Source organism: Rasamsonia emersonii (assembly GCF_000968595.1).
Source record: "Rasamsonia emersonii CBS 393.64 chromosome Unknown ctg1118621760580, whole genome shotgun sequence".
In the NCBI taxonomy this organism is placed as follows: domain Eukaryota; kingdom Fungi; phylum Ascomycota; class Eurotiomycetes; order Eurotiales; family Trichocomaceae; genus Rasamsonia; species Rasamsonia emersonii.
This window is the reverse complement of record NW_013562890.1, coordinates 1-25391: the sequence shown is the minus strand read 5'-3', so window position 1 is coordinate 25391 and position 25391 is coordinate 1. Positions and strand designations below refer to the sequence as shown.

At 52.5% G+C, this 25391-nt stretch overlaps 10 protein-coding genes across 10 annotated transcripts; 4 read left to right on the top strand and 6 right to left on the bottom strand.

Moving 5' to 3' along the window:
- Positions 1 to 1325: 1325 nt before the first annotated feature.
- Positions 1326 to 3871, bottom strand: T310_7723 (Topisomerase II associated protein (Pat1); the record flags this gene model as incomplete). The annotated part of the gene is made up of 2 exons (XM_013469497.1): positions 1326 to 3669; positions 3732 to 3871. The coding sequence occupies 2 exons, from the start codon at positions 3869 to 3871 to the stop codon at positions 1326 to 1328; spliced, it is 2484 nt and encodes an 827-aa protein (XP_013324951.1).
- A 1104-nt stretch (positions 3872 to 4975) lies between these two features.
- Positions 4976 to 6337, top strand: T310_7722 (GDP-Man:Man(3)GlcNAc(2)-PP-Dol alpha-1,2-mannosyltransferase; the record flags this gene model as incomplete). Its single annotated transcript, XM_013469496.1, has 3 exons — positions 4976 to 5026; positions 5102 to 5869; positions 5924 to 6337. The coding sequence occupies 3 exons, from the start codon at positions 4976 to 4978 to the stop codon at positions 6335 to 6337; spliced, it is 1233 nt and encodes a 410-aa protein (XP_013324950.1).
- Positions 6338 to 7305: 968 nt separating this feature from the next.
- On the bottom strand, positions 7306 to 8151 carry T310_7721 (37S ribosomal protein S12; the record flags this gene model as incomplete). Its single annotated transcript, XM_013469495.1, has 3 exons — positions 7306 to 7371; positions 7461 to 7561; positions 7656 to 8151. The coding sequence occupies 3 exons, from the start codon at positions 8149 to 8151 to the stop codon at positions 7306 to 7308; spliced, it is 663 nt and encodes a 220-aa protein (XP_013324949.1).
- A 372-nt stretch (positions 8152 to 8523) lies between these two features.
- On the top strand, positions 8524 to 9903 carry T310_7720 (20S proteasome maturation protein Ump1; the record flags this gene model as incomplete). The annotated part of the gene is made up of 6 exons (XM_013469494.1): positions 8524 to 8526; positions 8684 to 9124; positions 9572 to 9594; positions 9735 to 9749; positions 9829 to 9835; positions 9880 to 9903. 6 exons carry the CDS (start codon positions 8524 to 8526, stop codon positions 9901 to 9903), a joined length of 513 nt encoding a protein of 170 aa, XP_013324948.1.
- A 631-nt stretch (positions 9904 to 10534) lies between these two features.
- On the bottom strand, positions 10535 to 11403 carry T310_7719 (uncharacterized protein; the record flags this gene model as incomplete). The annotated part of the gene is made up of 3 exons (XM_013469493.1): positions 10535 to 10692; positions 10756 to 10839; positions 10890 to 11403. 3 exons carry the CDS (start codon positions 11401 to 11403, stop codon positions 10535 to 10537), a joined length of 756 nt encoding a protein of 251 aa, XP_013324947.1.
- Positions 11404 to 12849: 1446 nt separating this feature from the next.
- On the bottom strand, positions 12850 to 15272 carry T310_7718 (Alpha-amylase; the record flags this gene model as incomplete). The annotated part of the gene is made up of 9 exons (XM_013469492.1): positions 12850 to 13512; positions 13567 to 13807; positions 13895 to 14041; positions 14095 to 14257; positions 14330 to 14558; positions 14621 to 14729; positions 14825 to 14940; positions 15015 to 15053; positions 15111 to 15272. The coding sequence occupies 9 exons, from the start codon at positions 15270 to 15272 to the stop codon at positions 12850 to 12852; spliced, it is 1869 nt and encodes a 622-aa protein (XP_013324946.1).
- A 687-nt stretch (positions 15273 to 15959) lies between these two features.
- T310_7717 (Glucan 1,4-alpha-glucosidase) lies at positions 15960 to 18132 on the top strand (the record flags this gene model as incomplete). Its single annotated transcript, XM_013469491.1, has 5 exons — positions 15960 to 16188; positions 16251 to 16534; positions 16586 to 16682; positions 16743 to 17380; positions 17449 to 18132. The coding sequence occupies 5 exons, from the start codon at positions 15960 to 15962 to the stop codon at positions 18130 to 18132; spliced, it is 1932 nt and encodes a 643-aa protein (XP_013324945.1).
- Positions 18133 to 18334: 202 nt separating this feature from the next.
- T310_7716 (Phosphomevalonate kinase) lies at positions 18335 to 20275 on the bottom strand (the record flags this gene model as incomplete). Its single annotated transcript, XM_013469490.1, has 4 exons — positions 18335 to 18359; positions 18433 to 18436; positions 18721 to 19799; positions 19923 to 20275. 4 exons carry the CDS (start codon positions 20273 to 20275, stop codon positions 18335 to 18337), a joined length of 1461 nt encoding a protein of 486 aa, XP_013324944.1.
- Positions 20276 to 21599: 1324 nt separating this feature from the next.
- Positions 21600 to 22371, bottom strand: T310_7715 (uncharacterized protein; the record flags this gene model as incomplete). The annotated part of the gene is made up of 2 exons (XM_013469489.1): positions 21600 to 22251; positions 22358 to 22371. The coding sequence occupies 2 exons, from the start codon at positions 22369 to 22371 to the stop codon at positions 21600 to 21602; spliced, it is 666 nt and encodes a 221-aa protein (XP_013324943.1).
- Positions 22372 to 22666: 295 nt separating this feature from the next.
- On the top strand, positions 22667 to 25391 carry T310_7714 (Pentatricopeptide repeat protein; the record flags this gene model as incomplete). The annotated part of the gene is made up of 1 exon (XM_013469488.1): positions 22667 to 25391. A coding segment is annotated over one exon (2725 nt), but the record flags the coding sequence as incomplete, so codon positions are not given.

The following is a 25391-nucleotide window of genomic DNA, read 5'->3' as shown; positions in this document are numbered from 1 at the left end:
TGTCCTTCCTACCACACAGCCAGGATCGGCGGGACACGGACACCAATTTCCAACAGCGCGAAAAAAACTCAGCGTTGGTCGACGACGATCACCCGACAGAGTGCAAACAACACGGGATGGCGATGGCGACATGATGGCAGCTGCGAAACATCCTTGTGGATTGCAGATGGATTACTCCTGTATTTCTTTTTGTCCCACCGGATCAAGGACTCGTATGCTCGTCATCTGCGGCCACAATTTCCCCTAGGGTGGAACCGCAATCAACCCGCACGGCCCTCTCCAAAGGTACGACTGAAGGGAATACGGTCCCGGTCCAGGGTTTCACCCGCAACGTGGTCGTGAGGCAGCTAATCGCGGGCTGATTGCGTCCCAGTCCGGCGTGCGAGTGGAGCCTCGCGATCGCCACCGTGATGGAACCAAAAGGGACGGAGCAGTGAGCTCGTTGCTACACCTTCTGCCACAGAGAGCCCGGGACAGCCATGTGGGGGTTACAGTAGCTTGCGTGCTGTCCGCATCCAATCGATGTTCCCAGGGCCCAGGTTGACTCGTGGTTCAGGCATCCTTAGTAGTATTATTAAGCGTCCATGTCCACGGACTACCTAGGTAACAGAGACGTGGCACGATGCATCATGCAAGAGAGTGGAAGAAGGCCTATACAGATTGCATCAATCTCATCAACAGGTCTGTACAGATTCGAATATATTGCACAAGGCGCCTCGTCTCGCCCTGATGAAGGGAACTTCATGGGCGGCGCAGATATCAAGCAGTAAAGATAACGGGCAAGGTACATAAATACATGAGCTGCTGTTACGCTATTCCACTCATGATTTCGTGTGCAAACACGTCTCTCCCGACGCTGGGTCGTGTCGAAGACACTGCCCGTCCGGGGCTGATCCTCCACGGCTCTCCTGTTGCCATGCAGGGCAAACAGGCCAACTCTCGTATTGTATCGAAGACCAACTGTCCATCCAGATCCTGGCTTGGCAAAAAATCACCCGAAGATCCTTGATCTAGTGTGCTCCTCCCCATCTTCAACCCCGGGAGGAGCCTGGATATCCCTTTTCAGGCCCGGAGCGACAGAGCACGGACGATAGAGGGGATTTTCCATAGTAAAGACACCACAAACCTTTTGCTTAACCAAGGAGCTCCACATCAAGGCCAATTGCGCGCATGAAGAGGTTCACATTGCCCAGACGCTGGCTTGCCATGTCGGCTGGAAGCGTCTTACTGTAGGCGACGGTTTCCATCACCCGATCCCTAAGACGGAGAAAACGAAGGTTAGACGACGCAGGTTACAGGGGAAAAAAAGAAACAACGCATGGAACTTACTTGACCGCGATGACCAGACGCTGCTGCTGTTCCGGGCTAGCTCCAATGCCCACCGCAGCCAGGAACTGCCAAACATACATGTCATCGCCCGCGTTGATCGTGCCCGGGAAGATATCGGCAAAGATGGGCTCGAGAGTGTCGAACAGAAGGTTGAATTTCTCACTCCACTGTTGCCAGTCCCGTTCGTCCGCCTGGCCTGCCTCCTTGACAATCTCAGCCCGGCTGAGCAGCATCGTCAGGATACCCAGGCCAATCTTGGTCCGGGCAACAAGTTGGACCTGAGTCTGGGCCAGCACGAGCCCCAGAAGACCGATGATGATGTTGAACGGAGCTTCATTCACATAACCGAGGAGACTGGGCATGACGGCTTGGGAGAAGAGTTCGATCTCCTCCCGAACAGCCACCGGCGGCTGGGTCTCGCCTGGCTGGAGCAGTGCTTTCCGCACCACATCGATGGAATCGAGGTGCACGACAATCATGGTCAGAATGGTTACTCGTTGCTCCTGATCGATCTGACGGAAGAGGCGAGGGATCGCCTTCTTTCCCTTAGGGTAAGACAAGAACGCGATGAAAGGGTGAGGCACCGTGGAGCCCGGCACGATGGGTTCCATCACCTTCAGGTCCTGCCACAACTTCTGGTTGAGCGACTGCATCTTCTGTCTCCACTCCATGTGCCGCTGGATCGCCTCTGCATCGCTTTCATCCGGGGGCGGAGGCATCGTGCGTTCTAGATCCTCCATCTTCATCAGGGTTCCGTACACGTTCTCGATGTTGTTCAAGATAGATTTCCGGTCGCTGGGACTGAGGTCGGCCGTCTTCTTGGCTGGTTTGAGGCCATCCGAGCTTTCAGGTCGTTTGATGTTCAGTAATGGTTTGGGGGTCTTGGCGTTACTGAAGGAAATCTTGCCCAGACTGCCTTCGATGATGAGCTGCTTGTTCTTGGGTTTCAGCTTCGCCGCCTCAACGGCGCGCTGCACCTGTTGCTGCATCCGCTGCATATGGTTATCCGCATGGTATTGCCGGCGACCATGTCCTCCCGTGCGATTCCCTGTCTGGAAGAGGTAGGTCTGGGCAAAGTGACCCAGGGGCTGGCGAGGATGCTGTCGTGGAGCGCCCCGGATCTGACTATAAACCTGATAGTAGAAGTCCTCCGACAACAAAGCCTCTGGATCCGGATCATTGACGTTGCCCGTCGCCGCCACAAGTTGCTGCAGCTGAATCCGGGTGATGAAGTTCTTATCTTGCGGGGTCATCAAGCCGTTGCCGCGGGAAAGGAGGAAGATCTTGTGATTCCGCTTGGCCCGTTTGGCATCTTCCATCAGATACGCCATCCGCTGTTCCTCGGTGAGGTTCATCAGTTGCTGGGGGTTGGTGATGACAGGCAGTCCCTGCGGTGGCATGGGAGGCGGCTGCTGTTGTGCTTGCCGTGGGCCGCGGGGGGTCCCAACAGGGCGTTGCTGCGGAGGGAATTGCGGTGGCCGACTCACATTCTGCAGGGCTTGCAAGGGCGCCTGCGGCGGAGCAGTAGGGGGAGGACCATGGTATAGCGGCTGCTCGGGAGGCGCCTGTTGCAGTCGCTGCAAGAGTTGCGAGGGTGGTATGCCTGCCGCCAACGCCTGTTGCTCGAGAGCCAGTAATTCAGGCGGCATTTCAGGATACCCCTCAGGCAGGGGCCCGGGGGGCATCTGCGGGAGGTGCTGGACAGGTTGAGACACCTCAGGAGCCGACGCAACAGATGCCACTGGCTGGGGCTGCGATGCTACTTGCGGTACTGTTTGCGGTACTGTTTGCGATACTGCTTGCGATGCTGGCTGCGATGCTGGCTGGGACTGCGGTGGTCGCTGGGACTGTGCACGCATCTGAGCTTCCACCTCCTCCAAGCTCATCATCTTCTTGGCTGGTGCAGTCTCAGTAGCCGGCTTTTTCTGCACCGAGGTGCCCCATACACTCGACTTGGCTGTAATCTCCGGGATAAACCCGGGATCCTGGTATTTCTCATAACCGGTTTTCTTTGGTTTTTGGGTAGTACTTGTCGTGGTGGTCTTGGTAGTTGCGGTGGTGGTTGCGGTGGTAGTCGCAGTGGTAGTTGTCGGGGCTGTAGTTGTGGTCGAGGCTGGAGGCGGGGCAGAAGTCGCTGCCAGCGGAGATGATGATTTGGGATGTTGCAAGCCATAGCGAATCTGCTCCTCATTGATCACGTCCGACACTTGCGCTGTGTTGCCAAAGAAGTCGAAATCCTTTCCAATCTCGCCCGTGTCGCCAAAAGTATCCTCGTTGAAAGCATCCTGCTCATCATCCAACTGGTCGCCCAGGCCATCGTAGGTATCCTCGAAATCAATGCTGGCAGAGGGAAATTCAAGGTTAGTAACTACGGAGAAAGAGAGCCACAGGGGAATACTCACGCATCATCGTCCTCGTGTAATCCCTCAGCTTTGGCGCGAGCCACTTCGGCAAAGGGATCCGGGTTTTCGAAAATGCCTCTGGTCTGCTTGGAAGACGCCTTGTCCCTCGGCAGGGTGGTGTCGAAGCCGAAGAACGACATCTTCGATGCGACGCGGAGGACTGCAAGAGAGCGCAAGGAAAGGAGGCGCAAGATCTTGCACCAGGTGTTTGCACTTTTGATGAATTAATCCGTCTGACTTCTGCTTTGGTGGCTTGAGGGAAGAGTCACGGGTGGCCCGTGCTTGCCGCTGCAGCCTCAGGCATCAACTTCAGCAAGGATGAGAAGACAACCAAGATATTGCACGTCACGTCAATCGTCAATTTGATTCTATTAATAACCTCATAGAAGCGAAGGCTGAAAAAATAGATAAAATGCTGAAGAGGAAAAGAAGGACCAAAAACAGATATCACTTAATCCAGCACTCGCTAATGTTGTATTGCTGGACTGTTATTAATTATTAAAAGGGGCCACGAATCCAGCTAACTTTGCATCTAATTAAGTCTGCACCTTTCAAACAGCCTTAAGCCTGGTTTTCTTCTTTTAATATCTCTGCCAAAGTGAAACTAGAAATAAACAGCACAAAATTCCGTAAAAGATTGCCAGTATTCGATACCAGGCTGCTCTCTTTACTTCCAAGGCTGGCAACATCTGTCGTATTCAGAGCTAAGGCGTACGTAAGAGGAACCAAATATTGCCCGATGCGGGCGGAGGGCGGCCGGTTGCGTGGCCTCCGACGAGTCCACGCCTCCCCGGCACCTTATTTGCTCCGGGCTGGATGCCTCTTCTGGGCCTGGCAACAGTAATAAAATAAGGGAGATTCGAGATCATGACCCCTTTCAATCTTCACTCAATTCCTTTTAACTGTCCTTTTCTCCCCCTCCGACTGCGCTTGAATCGTGCCCCTTGAAAGGCGTGTCTTCTGGCTGATTCGCCGTCACATTCCGTGCTTGAGGACACGGATCGCCAGTCCATTCCTACAGACATTGGGGCGAAGTCGCTCACCGGGGCAATCCACAGACTCGGGACACGCGACATCTTTCTTACAGGCCGTCCTCCATTCCTCAGCTTTGCTTCCCCACGTCTTGCAACGTTCTGTGTTTTACGGCGTGTCAGCCGTTGCTTTTCCGTGGCCTGCCGGTCCTGAACAACGGCCAGCTCCGCATCACATTAACTCACCTCCGACTCTGAGAGCACCTGCCCACCATGTCTTCGGGGGCAGGGAGATATCTCCGATATCTTCTGTTCGCCCTTTTTGTGAGTTTTTGTCAATTGTCTTGGCGGTGAGCTTGTTCCAGGAACGTGACGGGGCTAACCATAGGTTGACTGCAGGGACTGGCAATTCTCGTTTTTATCTCCAGATCATCACTACCCCTTCCTCAAAACTACGACTTCGGTACCAAAATTGGCTCAGAGAAAGAACAGAAACAGGATAGCATTCCCCAGACCCCAGCTCCCTCCTCGCCAGCTGCTGCCGGAGGCCGTGTTAATGCGACCTTTGTGACCTTGGCCCGAAATGGAGACGTGTGGGAGCTTGCCAAATCTATCCGGCAGGTCGAGGACCGCTTTAATCGCAACTATCACTATGACTGGGTGTTCCTCAACGACAAGCCCTTCGACGAGACCTTCAAGAAAGTCACGAGCGCCCTGGTGTCAGGCAACACATTCTATGGTCTGATTTCAAAGGAGCACTGGTCGTATCCGGAGTGGATCGATCAGGACAAGGCGAGGAAGGTTCGCGAGGACATGGGTCAACGGAAAATCATCTACGGCGATTCGGAGAGCTACCGGCACATGTGTCGCTACGAGTCCGGCTTCTTCTTCCGTCACCCACTGATGCTGAACTACGAATACTACTGGCGAGTGGAGCCGGGCATCGAGCTCTACTGTGATATCGGTTTCGATCCGTTCCGGTTTATGAAGGAGAATGACAAGAAATACAGTTTTGTGCTCAGCCTGTACGAGTACTACGAAACCATTCCCACCCTGTGGGACAGTGTCAAGAAATTCATGGAAAATCATCCAGAGCATATCGCGGAGGGCAACTCGATTGGCTTTTTGAGCGATGATGGCGGCAAGACGTACAACAAATGCCACTTTGTGAGTGCCATGTCTTGCTTTTAGTTGTCGGTGATAGCTGACTGTTCGCTTCAGTGGTCCAACTTTGAGATTGGCAACCTGGACTGGCTGAGATCGGAGGCGTATCTCGATTATTTTGACTCTCTCGATAAGGACGGTGGCTTTTTCTATGAACGATGGGGTGATGCTCCAGTTCACTCGATTGCGGCCGCTCTCCTCCTCAAAAAGGAGCAAATCCATTTCTTCAATGAGATTGGTTATTACCACGTTCCCTTCACGCACTGCCCGACCGGTGAAAAGACACGGCTGGACCTGAAGTGTCACTGCAACCCCGAGGACAATTTCGACTGGAAGGGATATTCTTGTAAGTTTGCTGTAGTTGTCTGGAAGGACCTATTTGTTACTAATGGCAGCCATCCAGGCACTTCCCGATACTTCCATATTAACAACCTCAAGAAGCCCGAAGGATACCAGGACGAACAGGATTGACTAGCCGTCCTTTTGAAGGTGTGCGGCTATCTGATCATAATCGTCACGCTGGGGCTCGCCGTTCGGTACGGGCTCCGTGTGCGGCGGCATCAGATGGCGCGGAACCTATCCAGTGACATCTTCGAATTGAACGAACGAAAGCCATGAGCGCCGACGAAAGATCTATCCGTCAGGCAATTACCCCCACACTAACAAAACGGACTGTACTGTATTGTACGATTTGGCGTCTCGCCTTGTCTCTTATCTTTTTTCCTGGTGCTGTTCCTGTCTGATATCATTTCCGGCCGTGGCGTTATGCTAGTGTCATGTTGTGTTGTGATTTTCCTTGACTTAGGCAGACAGGGTTGGTCTTTGCCATTATCATAGTGTCATTTGTTTATTTTATTCTACTGTACATATATAGAGAGATTTTTTTCTTGGTTATTGTTTTCGGTGTTTGGTTGGTAGGTCGTTAGGTAGGATTTCCTTCCTTTTTTTAAAAGGAAAAATACCATAAAAATTAGGCAAGGATCAATATTGTACCCAATTTCTGGCCGTACAGAGAGTATTCTCTCCCCCACCCTCAAATTAATTCTCTTGGGATTAATTTGGGGAATGAGAGTGTATCCATACTTCATCTATAGGAAACATGCCCAGGGTACTCTTCCCTATGTGGATTACTGAAAGAAGACAAAAATGAAATTTCAACAATTGTCATACAGCTAATAAAGAAGAAGAACACGAAAAAGAAGATGATGATGACATAGTCGCTATTATACATGAGAATATGCTGAATAGAATAGTACACATGCGTATCGATCTTCCTCAGAGATCGGTCGACCGATCGATCCATCTATCTATCCGTTCATGGATAACCGGGAGGGACCTTATTCAATTCAATTCAAAGGTTCTTATATCCCTCTCGTCTCATTTTAAACATTCAAAAAGAAATAGAAGTGGTGCTCCGACTTTTTTTTTAATTCCGTCATTTAATCCTGCTTGGGCTTCTTCGTTCCGTACTTGGACCGGCTGGTCAACCGGTTCGCAACACCACCCTATATGAGCAGATAACAATTAGTTAGCGAGAATACTACCCAACAGAGAGGACGGAGGAAGGGGGCTATGGAAAGAAAGACAAACGCACCAGGTCCAATGCGCCTCGGACAAGATGGTACTTGACACCGGGACAATCCTGACATCTGCCACCGCGGACAAGAACGACACTGTGCTGCTGGACGTTGTGGCCTGAACGCTCTTGTCAGCACTGGCATCAATGTGCCAAAGAATAATAAATTTAAAAAATTAAAGGCCGAGGACTATATTATTGCAACTAACGCACCTTCACCGGGAATATAAGCCGTCACCACTCTGCCACTGCTCAACCGCACCCTAGCGGTCTTACGCTCTCCCGAGTTGGGCTTCTTCGGCTTCGTGATACCGGTCTTGAGACAGACGCCCTTCATCTCGGGCCGGTTGTGCAGCGCCGGAGAGCGACGTCGACGAGCCTTCTGCGGCTTGCGGCATCCGCGTCGGACCTGGTTGTAGGTAGCCTGGGCACGCGGCGTGCTCGAGAATTGGCGGGTTGCAATTGCAAAAAATGAGCTCGTCACGGAAAGGACCGTCGTAGTAGTAGTAGTAGTAGTAGTAGGACGGAGGATAGGAGTGAATCGCGTCTTGTTGGAGGACAGGAGCGAACTAGTAGAGGATGGTTTCGAGGAGGAGAAGAGTCGGGTGGATAGTTGTGACAGATGCTGCTGTTGCTGCTGCTGCTGTCGGGCAATTATCCGCAGAGCAGCAGCCGGACGGAACGCCCGCGAACACAAAGCCGCCGACATGGTTGGTACGAGAGCGGCAGACGAGGAAGATGGACGTTCGCCTGTTGCACCGACAAGCAGATGCGATCTGAATCCGATTATCTGAATTTCCGGGGATGGTTTCGCGGCACGTGATCTAGGGTTGGTTATGTCAGCGCCGCCTGCGCAGGAGGTGCGTCGAGACTGCCGGACAAGCTGGACGCGCGGGTGTCTCTGCCTGGGCCAGACTCCGTCATAGGTAGCTGCCAGCCAGCCAGCGATACCTGACTGACCTGCCTCTTATCACACTCCCTCAGGACAACAACACACAACATACTCCAGACTAAGGGGAGTTTCTGATACAGCTGAGTGGATTTGAGTGGATTTGGAAAGCGGTCCAAGAAATACATCACAATGGTATGAATGTCTCCGTCGACCCCGGTATCACTATATCCATATCAAGTATCTACACTATGGACTCATATTGCATACCACCATTATTCAAGAAATATTACAAGAAAAACAAAAGAAAGAAATCAAGGACAAGAGAATTCCTCTAACTGACGACCTGCAGTCTCTCCGCATCGCACCTCCCGTCAACCACCCCTCTCATACCAACAACCTCACCGGCCGCCATGCCTCTGCGGTCACAGCGCCCTACCCCAGCAAAGGCGCCCCCTCCGCGCCCGGTCTGCCCGACAGACTGCGAGACAACATCACCCTGCCAGCGCCCGTCGGTCCTCCCTCGGCGCAACCGACCGCGAAGCCCGTATCGTCACACCCGCTCGAGGCGCGCCTGCTGGCCTGGCGCGCCACGCACGATGCCATGAAGATGGAGTCGCTGCGCCGTGTTTATGGCATGGCGGAGCCCATCCGGCGCGGGATGGAGCTCAAGATCGTCCGCGACGGCACCTTCACGCCGATGGTGCTGGGGGGGCCTCGGGGGAATATCCATGAAGATATCCTTGTGTTGGGGGCCGAGATACCGAGATTGACTGGGAGGATGTTTTCACTGGTGCGTCTGCTAACATCTTTGTTTTTCTCTTACCCTCTATTTTTTTTTAATTCTGAAGATGTCATATCACTGACTGAAGAACTTTGTGTCCAGGCGACGAATTCCGAGAACCGCCGAGCTTCCACGATGAGATGGAGAAGCGATTGAGGATGGATTTGTAGTGCGGTGCGGGGAAGAAAAGGAAAAGATAAAAAATGTGATGCTGGACCATAATTTCCTATTCCTTGACGGTTGCATGTTGTTTCCTTTTTGTGTTCGTATTGTCTTGTCTGCATGAACAAGAATCTTCATCGATCCGTTCTATGATGAATTAATCGATTAATTGATCAATCGATCGATAATAGACATGGTCACATGAATGACCAGACTGGAAAGAAAGAATCAATGAAGAATAATAAATAGGGGGAACAGATATCTATCTATTTATCTGTCTAGCTAACTCGTTAGATATCCATTCCTCTCGACGCAAGGTAAGAGCTGGTATCTACCTAGTAGCCAGTATCTAGTAGGTACCTAGGAGCTAGGAGGTTACCAAGCTAGGTAGGTAGATACCTAGCTAGGTAGGTAGATAGATAGGTAGATAGACCGGTGGAAGGCTAGAAAAAAAAAGGCTGTACGTACGTATGTATGTATGAGAATTCATTAGTATCATCGTGTTTGTTCACTTTAGTGTAGTGTAGCATAGTATAATAGAAACAAAACAGGGACCATGTATGTACAGTACGCAGTGAAGAAAAATTAATAATAAGCTGTAGACCGGGGGAAAAAGGATCAAATAAACAAATTAAGTACGGTACATACATACGTGCATAACGTACATACATAACGTAGATAATTTGATGAAAAGGTACATACATACACACATACCACATACACACAAACCAAGTCGAGTCGAGTCGAGTCGAGTTGAGAAGACTGTAGGGAAGAATAAAAAAAATTCATCTTGCTAAGGAGGCCACACAGTGACACGACACAAGGACAAGTCAACAATAGCATACACAGCACACACACAAACACACACACACACACACACACACACACACACACACACACACAAAGTTGAAAATAATTCACAATCCTAACGCCGGTATCCACACAGAAGAAGAAGAAACGTTTCCCCCAAAGGAATTTAACAAACAAGGAAAAAAAATTACTGGGGACGGACGTTTTTCGTCGTGCAAGATCAAAGGTCAGGTCAAGATCAACCGAGAGACCCTTGAAGGAGGTCGGGTATCTTGGAAAGACCCGATTAAAGCAAAGCAAGGCAAGACAATGGTCGACCGTGGGATTGGAGACAAAAGAATATTCAGGTGAATAGGAAACACCGCAATTGGAGAAAGGGGTATCGCAAATAGGCCGCGAGGAGTCTCCGGATAAAAAACACATCAGATAATACTGTAACAAGCAAACTCATAGAATGATACAGCGACAATGGGGGCTTCTCTCCGTCGTATCACGGTCCCGGCCCTGATACGCTTTGACTCCCTTTGCATCTTCCTCGTCGACGACTTCTTGCGGTTTCACCGTCATGTGAATGACGTTGGGGGCGTCGTGGCTGAATTTGGATTCTAAAGAGGCATCATCAGAATTCGGTCCGCATCATCGCTAGAATTGAGTATGCTCAGACACACCTGACAATGGAGATTTGTCCTCCAGCAACTTGCCAAACGAAATCAGCCTGATCGAGCTAGGTGACGATGGCCGGGGCTCCCATTCTACAAGGAGTCAGCATGATCAATGAAATATCCTCTCCGAGAAATCTTACCGGACCGCCATTCCCTCCAGATCAGCTCCTTCAGAGTGTACACGCTCATGCAAAAAGGATCGTAGTTTTCCACATTGACCCCCCGTTTCCGCAGATACTTGCCATCGATCTTGAAAGGATGCCTCGCACCCGTGGTCAGGAGCAGTGTAATCACCAACGACGGGCCCGTATCTTCAGCCTCCTTCACGGCGGCTTTGGACTGATCCGATAACTCGCCTTCCGTGACGGTCGTCGTCTCTGGATCTGCGCTTGTCTGAGGTGTCGTCGTCGTTATAGTCGTTTCTGTAGGCCTCACGGACGATTCCTCTGCAGCCGCACCGTCGCTTCGAGAGGCGCTCTCGTTCACAACGGCCCCAGACTTCTCAGGGGGAAGTGTAGCAGCGGAACTGGAGGTCTGGGGAGCAACTGTGGTCGTTTCCTTCTCAGAAGCCGGATTGGTCTCAGTCGCTGAGGCTTGCGTGGTCTGATGAGGCTCGGGCGAGACCGTGTCCGGGACGTTATCGATCGACGCCATCCCGGAATTCAGCCGCGACAGGCCAGAATTCAGAGCAATTGAAGTGGAAGAGGTTGTCGCAACGGGTGGCTAGGACTTGAAACGACCGCAATGGGATGGTGATAGAAAGGTAGGGTCGGCCTGAGGGAGTCACAAGTAAGTTGGGACGGAACGGAGAACAGGCCGGGGTGGGCAGGCCGTCAGGGAGAGGAACGAGAGGAGCAATGCTAACAATGCCCGGGCCCGACTCATCCACTGGAACGGCCGCGTGAGAAAGAGTCAAAGGTAAAAAGCGAGGGGAGACGGTGACATACGAACCCCTTTTGTGTTGCCGTTGGTTCTGGATGGACTAAGCTGGCCACGCGGCACAGGGGGGAAAAAAGGACAAGGAAAGGAAAAGAAAGAAAGAGAGGGCGGGCGTGGGACAAACTCTGGGGGAAAACCGGTGGATGTGGAGGAGGAGGAGGAGAGATGGGAGACAGGCCAGACAGGAAGCACGACTGGCTGGGCTAATGAGACAAGAATTGATCGGCCAGGCTGGAGCCAGGACCAGGCCAGCCTTGCAGGTGTGATGGAGGCGGGGAGAGAGGCTAGTCCGGAGCATGCAGCGATAGCATCAGCATTGGCTAGTCAGTAGTCTATCATCCACCTGTCCAGGTGATTCAGCAAGCTTCTCCATGCAATGCGACGCGGTGGATGGTTAGCAATTAGATCCCCGACCGTCGCAATCCTACGCCGTACCCTGGTGAGTGCAGTGCATTAATTAATACAGTCCAGTGTCACGCTCATGCTCCCTACTGCTAGGGAAGCCGGAATACCAGGTACTTCCATTCGGTCCGTTTTTTAAAAAGAATTTGGTAGCGAATTGACCCATTAGGATCCACCTGTCTGAGACGGTCAGACAATGATTATTAAAGGCGGCTGAGTTCTCTTCCAGTCGGCGTCAATACGAAATCTAATACAATACTCCGTCCATACGCGCGTTATCTGATAGGCGGTTTTATTGATAAAGATAAGGAGTGCCAATACGGAGTGTCTTTGGCATCATACTACCCTGGTATTGCAATAGAATACACTTAATACAGTTGAGCTGAGGAAATACCTGGTTTAGAGAGGCATATCTGAAGATTGATTTACCCTGGAGAGATTTTCAGTACACAAATTTAGTATATTTAACCCAAATCCTTGGCGGTGTGCTTTCACTTAGTTCCTGCTCTTCTCATGTCGATCTGCAGTAACACATCATATGATTCAAGCATTGTCTGAGGGGATAGCACGTCATTCATGCTTTGTCCCCTAAAACAAGACAGAGACAGGCGCAGTTCAAAGAACAACATGCCCAGCTTCAGAAGCTGCATGAGAAGAAACAAATAAATTGGAAGTGACCATCAAAAAAAAAGCCGCAGGAATCCGACTGCGAATCGACGGCATGCTACCTATATCCCAGCATAAATTCCCGCCTGCTGACTATCTCCATGTGTCGACAATCGTCTCCGTCGCTCCCGTGCAGGCCGTCGGCACAGTATACGACCGATTGGGATCGCTCTCCCACTCGACATCGCCGTTCTCTTCCTTCTTGATGAACTTGTACTCAAAGGACGTCCCAACCGGCAATGTGACTGTCACATACCACAGGGGATTCGAAGAAGTGTAATTAGCTGCGGACAGGGCCACGGCGTCGTCCGTGTTCCAGTCCCCGAGTTGGCTGATCGATCCGCTGAGGTAGACATTTTCACCGTAGGTCGTTGTCACCAACTCTTCGAAGAGGACCGCCACAGCGGTGGCGGTGGTGCAGGCCGTCGACGTTGTCGATGTCGATGTCGATGTTGTAGTAGTAGGGCTAGGAGAAGAACTGCATAGACTGCTACCACTGAATGAGGATGCTGGTAGGAAAACGCGCGGCAGTCCGGACTCCATGGGAACTGGAATATCGCCATTAGAGTCAACAGTGACCGTTGTGCAGGTGTAAGCTTCCACCAGCTCCGTGCCTGACGAATAGCCACTGCCACTCAGAGTCAACGTGTACGAGCTACCATCGGCGCCCAGATTGGACAGAACAGTGATGACCTGCAGGCCATCCGAACCCTTGCGCATAGCGAGGGTATTGCTGTCGTAGTAGAATGGGTCATTCTGGAGACGAGGTGAGTTCGGTTTCCATCACGATCACATAAGCACATAACATACCTTGTACGTCAAATACTCCGAGTCGACGGAGATCGCCAAGCTACGGATCGCGTTGGTGGTCGCAATGAACGTGTACAGTTCGGCCGTCGTCGAGTATCCTGACAGCCAGGTGGCCTCGCGGTTGTAGGGGTCATTTCCCCCGTTGTAATGCTGCTCCTGACCGGCATAGACGATAGGGATGCCGTCAGAGAAGAAGATGAAAGCAATCACATTTTTAGCAAGAGAATAATCACTTGTATAGCTAGAAGAAAAAAAAGTCAGTCTCGACTCAGGTTACCTCTCTAATCTCGTTCGAGGACTTCATGTTCGTCCAGCTGAGACTACGTACGAGGCAAATCTAGGGTTGTCATGGTTCTCGATAAAGTTGCCCAACAGAGTGGGATCGGAACATTCAGAGGCGACAGAGTTGATCATGTTGTAAAGATTGCTGATGCTGCCGCTAGAGGATTCAAACGCATACAGTAGTTGATAGTATCTGGATGTTGTCAGTCAAGAAACAATTTTCTTTTTTCAGAAAGGGATCCTCACATTGGATAGTTTAATACACCGTCCAGATAATCCTGGTAGGGACAAGTGTAAGACGGATCTCCATCGAGGACCTCGCCAACACAGTAGACACCCGCAGCACTGTTGTAACCAGGCCAGAATGACTTTTCTACGTGTTTCACCGTGTCGATGCGAAGCCCATCAACTATTGGATAGTATTAGCTGTATACTTCAAGGGAAAAGACAAAAAGAAAAGTAGAGAAAGCATCAGCCATACTAGAGTAATTGGAGACGAGATCCGCCACCCAGTCATACCATATAGTCCTCACAACAGTCTCCGTGGTGTTGAGATCGGGCAACGAGACAGTCGTATCGCCCAGCCAACAGTCTTCCACATCGGTCTGATTGCTGTAGTCTGTAATCAGGCAATAGGGATGGAAATAACTCGAGGAATTAAATGGATTGAAGACGCTGTAATCAACGGAGTCGCCATCTCCATCGTATCCCTAAGTTGGGCTTAGAATCGTTCGTTCTTGTCAAGGAGGAGGAAGAAAACCAGGTCACTGACCATGTGATTCGCAACCACATCGACCATGAGGTACATGCCACGGTCATGGAGCGCCTTTGACAGGGCTAAGAGATCGTCTGATGTCCCAAAGTTGGAGTTGACCGTGTATCTGCCTTGAGTAAGTGGAGATCATAGTAAAGCAATAATTATGCATCATATATATCAAAAAAAGAATGTAGAATGACAGCACAACTGGTATCTCACATTTCCTGCTGCCAATACCCATGATAGGCTTCTCCCTCACCCGTATTTTGCGGCAGCTGCTCGGTCACCGGTGAAATCCAGATGGCCGTGAACCCCATGCCTTGGATATAGTCGAGCTGAAGAGAAAGAAAGAAAGAACAATTTAGACATTTCCGTGCATTAGCAAGGGAAAGCAGGCAACTTCGCGTACATGGTTGATGATTCCTTGCCAACTCCCGCCACAGTAGATCTGTAGCCATCATCACTCAGAGACAATGATCGTCCAGCTGATGCTTTCTTAACTTACCCTCTCAGTGACATCGCAGGCAGCAGTGGTCGAGTTATCTGCCCTGCCAAAGCGGTCCGTGAGGAGAAAGTAGATAGATTGTTTGCGCCATTCGGCCGGGGTCAAGGCCAACACGGCATTCCCCAGCAAGAACAGCACGGCCGTGAGGACGAAAGGCGTCATGGGCAATGAGCCAGAAGAACGCAGCAAGCTAAGGAGTCGAATTTGGGCTGCTTTCAAGACAGAGAATTCACGAAGATCTGTGTCAAACTTGTGCTTTTATATACGGCTCTGCTGCGATCATTTTCTTGAGCACCGGGGTACTGCCGTCCCCGTGATGCTGATCCGAAATGCAACTCTGCTTGCCCCCTGCCATGATGGAGACTACTGCTACCAATTTCATGACCGCGCTGCCAGGAACGAGGTCATGCGGGCAGGCTGATTATTGGCGCCCGGAGAATAACCTGCAGGGGACGGCGATTCTGCGGGGAAATTGCGTCGACGGCGTCGGCATCCCGGGGGCGCTGACGATGCTGGAAATGGACAATCTTCCGGCTGACGAAGCTTGGCCTAAGTCTTAATTTATCTCTGCTAAGAACTAATTATGCAACCACTTTTTCGGAGGAGTGTCTAGCTGCTCACATACAGGCAGCATGCACCTGGCATGTCAACTGATAGCGGAAAAAGAACTGCAGAAGGCCATCCTCTTCGAGCTCGCGATGGCCGACAAATGCCCGGCAATTGGCCGGGAAAAGGAGTATATCCTGGGTATATAATCATGAAGAAGACACGGTCAGTTGGAGTTCGAATGCCAGCGTTCTCTCCACTGTAACTGACGCCTTGTGTGTGCAGTACATGCGATTCAATATGATGGCTCCTCCTCTGTCCTATGCGCTGTTCGCGCTCGCTCTCAGCCCGGCGGTCATGGCAGACCCTCTGCTGAAATCGCGCGCAACGGCCAGCCTGAGCAGCTGGCTGGCCACGGAGACGTCGTATGCGCTCGAGGCTATCCTGAACAACATCGGCTCGTCGGGTGCGTGGGCGCAATCAGCCAGCCCAGGCATCGTCGTGGCCAGTCCCAGCACGAGCGATCCAGATTGTCTGTATCCTCCAGATCAGACCTTCTGAAAGAACAGGAAGCTAACCTTGTCGCAACGTCAGACTACTACACCTGGACGCGAGACTCAGCGCTGACCTTAAAGGTGCTGATCGACCTCTTCAAGAACGGCAACTCCAGCCTCCAGGGCGTGATCGAGGAGTATATCGATGCGCAGGCCTATCTCCAGACGGTATCCAATCCGTCTGGCACCCTGTCTACGGGTGGCCTGGGGGAGCCCAAGTTCAATGTCGACAAAACCGCATTTACCGGCAGCTGGGGGCGTCCGCAGCGAGATGGTCCGGCCCTGCGAGCTACTGCGCTGATTTCTTTTGGCGAATGGCTGATTGTGAGTATTTCCGTCATAAAAAAGACTTCAGAAGGCTAACAACAAACCAAGGATAATGGCTATTCGACGTATGCGTCTGATATTGTGTGGCCCATTGTGCGCAATGATCTGTCATATGTCGCACAGTATTGGAACGAGACCGGTTACGGTAGGTTTTTTTTTCTTCCTTCTATCAGCTTCGTATGAATTCCTGCTCATTCGAATACAGATCTCTGGGAGGAAGTCGACGGGTCTTCGTTCTTTACCGTCGCCGTCCAGCATCGCGCGCTGGTTGAGGGAGCCAACTTTGCCAGCGCACTGGGAACGTCATGCGACTACTGTACCTCTCAGGCTCCTGAGATCCTCTGCTACCTGCAGTCCTTCTGGACGGGGTCCTACATCTTGGCCAACTTCCAGAGCAGCCGCTCAGGAAAGGACGTCAACACCATCCTAGGCAGCATCCACACGTTCGACCCTGAAGCGGCCTGCGATGACACCACCTTCCAGCCCTGCTCACCAAGAGCACTCGCGAATCATAAAGTGGTGGTGGATGCCTTCCGAGACCTCTACACTATCAACAACAATGCCGCTGAAGGTGTAGCCGTGGCTGTGGGTCGGTATCCTGAAGACACATACTATAACGGCAACCCGTGGTTCTTGTGTACGCTTGCTGCAGCCGAGCAGCTGTATGATGCTCTGTATCAGTGGAACAACATTGGATCCATTACCATCACCGACGTCTCTTTGGATTTCTTCCAGGACTTGTATAGCGATGCCGCGGTGGGCACGTACTCTTCCTCGAGCTCCGAGTACAGTGCGATCGTCGATGCCGTGAAGACCTACGCCGACGGATTCGTGAGCATCGTGGTACGTATTCCTGTCGTCCTCTATCTCTGTCAATGGAAGCACTAGCTGATGAGCAAAACTCCCTGTAGGAAAACTATGCACTGACGAATGGATCTCTGTCCGAGCAATACTCCAAGACGGACGGGACACAGGAGTCCGCTCGCGATCTCACCTGGTCGTATGCTGCCCTGCTAACGGCCAACATGCGTCGCAACTCGATAGTGCCCGCAGCCTGGGGTGAGACGGCTGCCAGCAGTGTGCCGGCGACCTGTGTGTCCACGTCGGCCACAGGCATCTACAGCACTGCTACGGACACAGCCTGGCCGAGCACGTTGACTGCAGCCACAACGACAGCAACAGCGACGACAACGACAACGACAACCACGAGCAAGACCACAACAAGCACAGGAACATCCACCATCTCAACAACCTCCTCCTCATCATCATGTACGACCCCAACATCCGTAGCCGTAACCTTCAAGCTAACCGCAACAACCTACTACGGAGAAAACATCAAGATGTCAGGCTCAATCCCGCAGCTCGGCGACTGGGACACAGACGACGCAGTGGCCCTGAGCGCAGCAAACTACACGAGCACTGACCCGCTGTGGTTCGTCACCATCAACCTGCCCGCAGGCGAGTCATTTGAGTACAAGTACATCCGCATCGAGAGCGACGGGACGATCGAGTGGGAGAGTGATCCGAACCGGTCGTACACGGTTCCTGCGGCTTGTGGTGAGACGGCTGCTGTTGAGAGCGATACGTGGCGGTAAAATTACATTCAAATGAATGAAAATTAATACTATCCTTTCTGAAAAGGGGATGAGAAAAATAGGGCGAAGAGAAAGATGTTCTAGCTACGATGGGAGTTTAGTATGTAAATCACGGGTAGTTTGTCCATTGAAAATATAGTACGTATGCCAAGTACTTTTCTCCTCGATATATACTCATTCAGTCTTATAATCTTTGCTACTGCTATCTACTCTCGAGGCAGAGCTTCCTAATTATATATGTTTAACCTAAAGCGCGCAATATAAAGTCTCGTTATAGTATCCTTTACCTTACTTACTTACTTACCTAGGCAATGGTTACAAAAAGTACATTATAATGTACCAGTTACGAGGACAGAAAACATATACCTAGAGTAAACAGGCTCCGAACTCGACAATCAAATGTAGCACTTTTGTCTATGTGTAATGTATCATGCTAAGTGACGAATTGCTTGGTATCATGTCATCACTCGTCAATGCTAGCAAACATGTTGTCGTGAAAAGGCATTTCATGGTCGTACTGGCCAGACAGTCTCCTGTTCGACTGTTATATCCACCCCAAGTACTGCTCCGGCGGCTCGCTCTTCACACCTTCCGACCCATGTCGAACCCCCAGCATCCGGACCCGTTCAATCTTGCCGCCAAAATCGTCCTCCACCTTGCTTTTATACGTCTCGAACAGCCGGTTCAACCGGTTCACCACCTCGATATCATCCTCGATTAACAAGGCAATCGCATCATAACCTCCCGCACCCGGCACCACTCCGCCAATGACCCCTTTCACTTCCGAGACGGTGTCGAGAAGCTCCGTCTGCACCCGTGGTTCAATAGGGACCCCCGTCTTCTGCGTCATGGTGCGAAGGTATTCGCGGGTGCGCTGGATCAGGGTCCGCACATTTTTAAAAGCTTCCTCTGCCGTCTCAGCCTCGTTCTCCGGCGAATCGCGACCGTGGCTCAGTCTCCGTAACTCGAGGCGAAGCTTCTCATTGTTCTCCTGCAAGGAGGCCCAGAGCGCATCCGCCTCCTCTCGGTTCTGATCGCGCCACGCCAGCACCTTCTTGACCATCGACGGCGTCTGCGAGCCGCAGTCGACATCACACAGAACCATCTGCATCCCCGGTGGCAGTCTCATACCGAAATCCACGCATTCCGTGTCCCAGGGGTGCGTCTGGTCCAGGTCCTCCACGGTTGAGAATAACCGTTCTTCAAACCCGGGAGTTCCTACATCACCCACCTTCTCCAGGATGGAAGGCGAGAAACGTCGGTAGAGGCACGATCCGTAGATGGCCGCTCCCACATCGAAACCGGATCCGACCTTGCCCTGTGCGGCACAGTGCGCGGCCTGGGCCAGGTTGTGTAGCTTGTCTCTGGTGACCACCAAATCATCGGGGTGCATAGTTCGATGGACCACCAGGGCAGAGACCAACGCCGTTACCAACGCCGCGGACGAACCCAGCCCCGTCTTGTGCGCCTCTTGCAAGGGCACTCCAAAGTTGCGGAATCTCCCCCGTATCTGGGCGCCAGGGCCATTTGATACACCGGTATCCGAGTAATAGTCATTATCTGCAAGGATGGTGATCGACAGAGATCCGAAGTCCTTGGAGCCTGCCACGTAGCCGATATACGTCAGGGCGTAGTTCAGGGATGTCTCGACAAACGGGTTTCGCGGTCTGTTTCAATGTCAACTGGAGTCGTCCATACATAAGAGGCTGTCGCCGCCTTTCACAGAACGTCCAACAGCCAAGGTTGACCGCAGGCGATGGGATCAAACGAAAGGAAAGGAATGCACGCACCCATCGCCCCGTTGTGTAACCTTGACCCCTCCGCCGTCGTCGCACCTTCGCACCCCGTACTCCCAGACAGCATTGACAAACTGAGGTGAGCGGACGACGATGCTCTCCTCCGGATGGTCCTCAGCAGAATGGTCTGTCCTGGTCTGCTGTTCCTCACCACCGGCGGCTTCCTTGGTCGCGTCGAGGGAAGAAGTGGAAAGTTGACGGTTCAACTGCTGGACAATGACATGGATTCGGGCGTCGAGGGCAAAGACGGTGCCGGTGTAGTCGCGGTCCAGCACCAGGTAACCTCCAGTCAGGAGCACCTTGCCAGGCGCCGACACGGCGGTCGTGACGGAGGCCCGATGGGTCATGAGAGCTCAGTTAATCGAGGAAGATGGGCGCATGGAGGAAGGAATAGCAAGCAGTATACGGATCAAGGAATTCTGGTTTTATTAGCCCCAAAGTCTTGAAGATTCATTAGGAGAAGGCCAGGCACTGAGCAAAGCTGCTGTTGGGCACGGCGGGGAGATGGAGGGGTGCGTTCTGATTGGCCAATGAAGCTTCAGTTGACGTCTTCCGTACAGCAGCAGTCTTCGATGTCTTGTCAGGACTCAACGCGTCCCTGCAAATATTCCGGAGTATTAATAACGCGATCGCTACCAAGTCGACCAGTCTACTCCGTATTGGAATCATCAGATCATCTACGCGTAAAGAATGCGCGTGCAAACAACCCAGCAGCAATATTGCTACCGACACTGAATGCTGCGAAGTTTATTATATACTTCCCAGGCGGGTTTCACACCCATGGGAAGTAAATAATAATGTCCCTGGCATTGATCAGGCAATTTTTTTTTCTGCTAGCAACATGAATATTGCAGAAAACAAAGATGCTGTTGCAGACTCAGCCAATAAGAAATGCCATGGCATTCGCTTCTTAGCCTGCAACGTCACTTGAGACACCATTCTCCAACAGAGGCCTTAGATCGCGTACTAATTTACTATTTATAATATCCTTGAGGGGTTGATTGGTGGTGAATTTAGACAAAAGTGGTAATCGTTTGGATTACTGCGTTGGGAAAATTAAGACCGATCTGATAAACAAGGCAATCAGGAGCTTTCCCCACAATCAGCCAATCCTAGACTCGTATAGAGTATTGTCTGATCCGGACTTCTCCGAAACCGTTACTAGTGCAGATTATGACAGTGAGGAGAATCTGCAATACGGGGAGGGCTATATTGCATGATGTGCGCAGAAATGACGGCGGGGATCAAGCAGAGGATCGATACCCCTCTCTGACGTGACGGAGAATCCTAGCATCATCATTTATTGTCCTGACAACGAGGTGCAGGCGCTGCGAGAAGCTCAGGCAGATACTCAGATTGTCAGCTATGATACTTACTTGCATGACGCAACGCTCTTTCTTAAGCTTCTTCCAAGGTTAGTAATTAGTATCAGCGTGGGGGTCCGGGGATGGCATGATGATCCAGAGTAGAAGGAAGCTCGGCATTCGGCGGTTCTAAAGCTCCGAATCCGACGCAACGATGATACGCAGTTTTTGACTTTTAATCGTGCCTAGGTGGTTTACTATCTATCAACTTTGTGTTTTTGGACGGGTAAACTAAGCTGGTATACTCGTCACAAATGCGAAGATTCTCTTTTTCCAAACTTCTGGTCTCGATGAGTACAGTTTTCTCTCAACTCCGCGGTATCAACACAGCCTCTGGGCTGACAGGAGCACTCTGTAACATTTCTGCCTGTGGTAAAAAAGCTTGCTGCTGCTTGCATAATATTATTAATCGTGAGGCTTGAGGATGCACCAGTCGCAGCGTGCCTGGGTGGAGCGTTCCGGCGCGCAAGAAAAAGAGCCGGAAGCAGGGCGGGCGGTGATGAGTCACCCCTGTCGGCGCCGGAGCGCAGGCCTGCTTCCGCGGCGCGTCGGGTGGGGGGAAGTGCCTGAGCCGCCTGTCGGAGCGTCGCTCTTTCCTCCGCAGCTGAGTCAAGTCCCTGACCATACTCGACTGCTCCTTCCCGAACACCGCCTGTTGTTCCTGCTCTTTCCTAGCCCGAAGCCATCTCCACCGCCTGGTCATCTGACAGAGCCCGGTCGCTCCTTCTCGAAAGCTTCCAGCGGGCTGAGCCGATTCCCCGTCCCTTTTAGGCCTGCAGTCTCGGCACCGTCGGGAGCCTGGTATCCCGCCTGGGAAAGGTGGCCTGTCGGTCTCCAGCTGCTTGGATTCCTTGACGCAACCCGGCCTATTATTTTTTCGATCGCGCAGGACCAATTCGCCCGTAGCACGCGCGACTCCTGCTGCATACTTATCCTCCTTATCGTCTGCCTGGCTCCGTCTGAGGCACGCAAGTATTTTTTTTTCTTCCCCCATACTCCTCGACGAGGATCTTTTTGCTTCTTGTCCCGACACCGTTAGTTACAGAAGGGTTTTCACTTGCGTACCTTCTGTCGACCATCCCTAAGGTCCTGTCTACTATCCTAGAAACTCTCCTCTCTTGGTCACGATCGGATCTGTCGACGCCATTTGGCTTGCTCATCGGATCCCTGGCCAAGTCTCATTCTTTTCTTCACCATTTTTTCTATCGCTGCGCGTTCGTTTGACGGCGGTAAAGTCGTCAAATGAACCTGCATTTTTCACTACTACTGGGTTTGGAGGTATGCGATCCCCAGGCCCCTCTGGGCCCTACATGATGCTAACCCTTTCATCTGCAGTATCTCCTCTTCTGTAGGGAGAGGACCCCCGTCAGATAAATGGTGTTTAAGCCGTTCACCCACCTCGCACGCCAGAACTTTACCAAAGCCTTCACACACGGCTATGCCCAGTCGGTAATAGCCGCTTCCCAATCTTCCTACGCCTCTTCGGCCTCCTTCAACCAGTTCGCCAGCCATCCTGGTAAATTCGCCCGCACCACCCAGCTTCAGAATGTCTTTCAGAACGCATCCAGCTCTTCAGGCGCCGGCGCCGGCGCAAAGGCCGGCCAGACGACTTCGACTCCTGGAGATTCTGGGTTAGCGGCCTACTATGCTGCCTGGCAGCATGCTCAGCAGACCGGAGATGACAGCGATTGGAGACAGTTTCAGTTCAGGAGGCGAATCGGCTGGAAACCCAAAGAGGAGGTGGCGAAGAAGAGCAAAGATGGCGAAGATCGGTCGGTCGCCGACAGCTCGCCCCGAAACAGCGCCAAGGATCTCAAGAAGGCGCCTGTGAACGTGGATGTGAGCGCCAAGGTCGAAGAGGCGGTCAAACGAGAGATTCAGATTCAAGAAGAAAAAGCGAAGGCCGAGGAGGAGGCAGCCAAGGATTCGTCCGCCGCTGAAACTACCCCCGAGTCGCCTGCTCCGGAAAAAACAGCAACCCCCGATGCTACGGCGGAGAAATCCCAGGCATCGTCCGATCGGATCGTGCAGCTGGCGTCCGCGCAGAAGTATGGGGAGATCCCTGTTGCTTTCGAAGCCCTTCTGAAAGATGGTCTCACGCCAACCGTCGAAGCCTACAATGCACTGCTCGTGGCGGCCATCAAACTTCATACCGACTCATATCATGCCGTCCCCAAGGCTCTCGATGTCTACTCTGATATGCTGCGGCGGAGGGTGATGCCCAATGAAGAGACCTACAAGTCTCTCGTCGCGGTCCTGGTTTCTCGGGCTCTGGAGACGCTGGCGGCGAAGGAGGCTCTGGAACAGCAGCGAATTCGTTTCGGAGGCATGGACGAGCCTGGCAAGTTCTTGTTTCGATCCAGTGAGTTGGAACGGGAGCTTCTGGCTGAGGACCATTCCCTTTCAATCGCGATCAAGCTCTTTGATGCGGCTAGCTCCCGCCACACGGAAATGGTCTTTCCTCTCGAGGTCTATCGGTCCCTTATTACCGCCTGTGCAGAAGAAGGTCGCGTGGAGGATATGATCCGAGTCTACGCTCACATGGAAACCCGAAAAGTCGTCCCTCACGCGGCTATTTTCCCCGCCATGATCCGTGCCTTTGCTGCGATTGGGGACCTGAAGAGTGCCGTTGAGTGCTACAACGAATACCGAGAGCTGGCTATTGCAGATGACAACGGTATCTTCGGCATCGTCGAGCGCCGTGATGGAGAGGTCTATGCGGCATTGATTGGAGCGTATCTTTCCTGTGGCAAGGAGGAGGGTGGCATGCGGTTCCTCGACCGGATCCGCGACTCCTTCCGCGACGTTAAGGAGGAACGGGAGGCCCGCCTGGAGGCTGTCGAATCCGTTATCGTCCAGGATGCTCTTGTGCAGGCTTCGCTCAAAGCTGGGCGCTTTGCGGAGGCGGCGGAACGTGCGACGAGTATGCTTCGAGACGGTGCGTTGCAGAAGGCAATGGCCAAGATCTGTGTTGCAGCGGCCGATGCAGGGAACGTGGCCGTCGCCTCCGAAGCATACGATCGCCTGGCTGCGGAATCTCCCGAGACGCTGAGCCCGGCGGTCTCGATGCTGGCTCTGCATGTGCGCCAGGGCAATGTCCTGGCCGCTAGGCCGTTCTGGGACGTGCTGACGGGCGCGAGTCAGGCAACCTCGGACATGATCCAGCCGACCACCATGTACGCCGTCGCGCTTTTGAAGAGCGGCCACGTCGAGGAAGGGCTGATGGAGGCCCGGAAGATGTTCAACCGGATTCGCAACACGGCCGCCGCTCAGCAGCTCCTCTTGGCACCCATCCGTGAGGAGATTGATGAAGCCTTGGAGCTCCTGGGTCGCGTTCTTATGCCCCAGGGAGGCATGCTGATTTCGGCCCCGGCAGCGATGACTCTGATCCGGGCCATGGTCGAGAACGGGGGTCTCGTCTCGCCTGTGGCAGAACATGCTATCTCCAGCCTGGGGCCGATGGGCATTTCCCAGCTCAGCGTTGACGACCTGACCCTCGCTCTCCAGGTTCAGGCTGGCATGATCGTCAACAACGCTGTGGGCTTCGATGCGTCTCACCTGGTCCGCTTTGCTCACATGGTCGATGTCGCGCTGTCAACCGGTATTCCGATGGACGCCGTCACAACCCGGCTGGTCGACCAGGCTGTTCTCAGGCTCTCTGACAGCCGGCCGGATCTGGTCCAGAGGTGGCAGGAATATTTCGCTCCTCCCATGGCGAGGAAGCCATCTGTCACTTCGAGCCCGTATACTCCCGTCTCGGAGTCATCGATGGCCAACTCGTCGGCAACCGAGGACACGTTCGATCCTTACGCGTACGCCACCGATTATCGGGGATCCGCTATCATCGCCGATGAGCTGGAGAAGACTAGTGGCAAGGCCGAGACGCACTTGAATGAGGCGCTGGCCAAGTTCAAGAACATCCGTCGCGCTGGTCGGCATCCCCGATACATCACCTACGCCAAGCTCATCACTGCCGCTGCCAAATGTAGCCGCATGGATCTGGTTCAGGAGATCCTATCGATGGCGAGACAAGATGTGCCTCTCATCCCTCAGTATAGTGTCGTCAAGTACGGTTGGGTGTCCATCCTCGATGCCACGG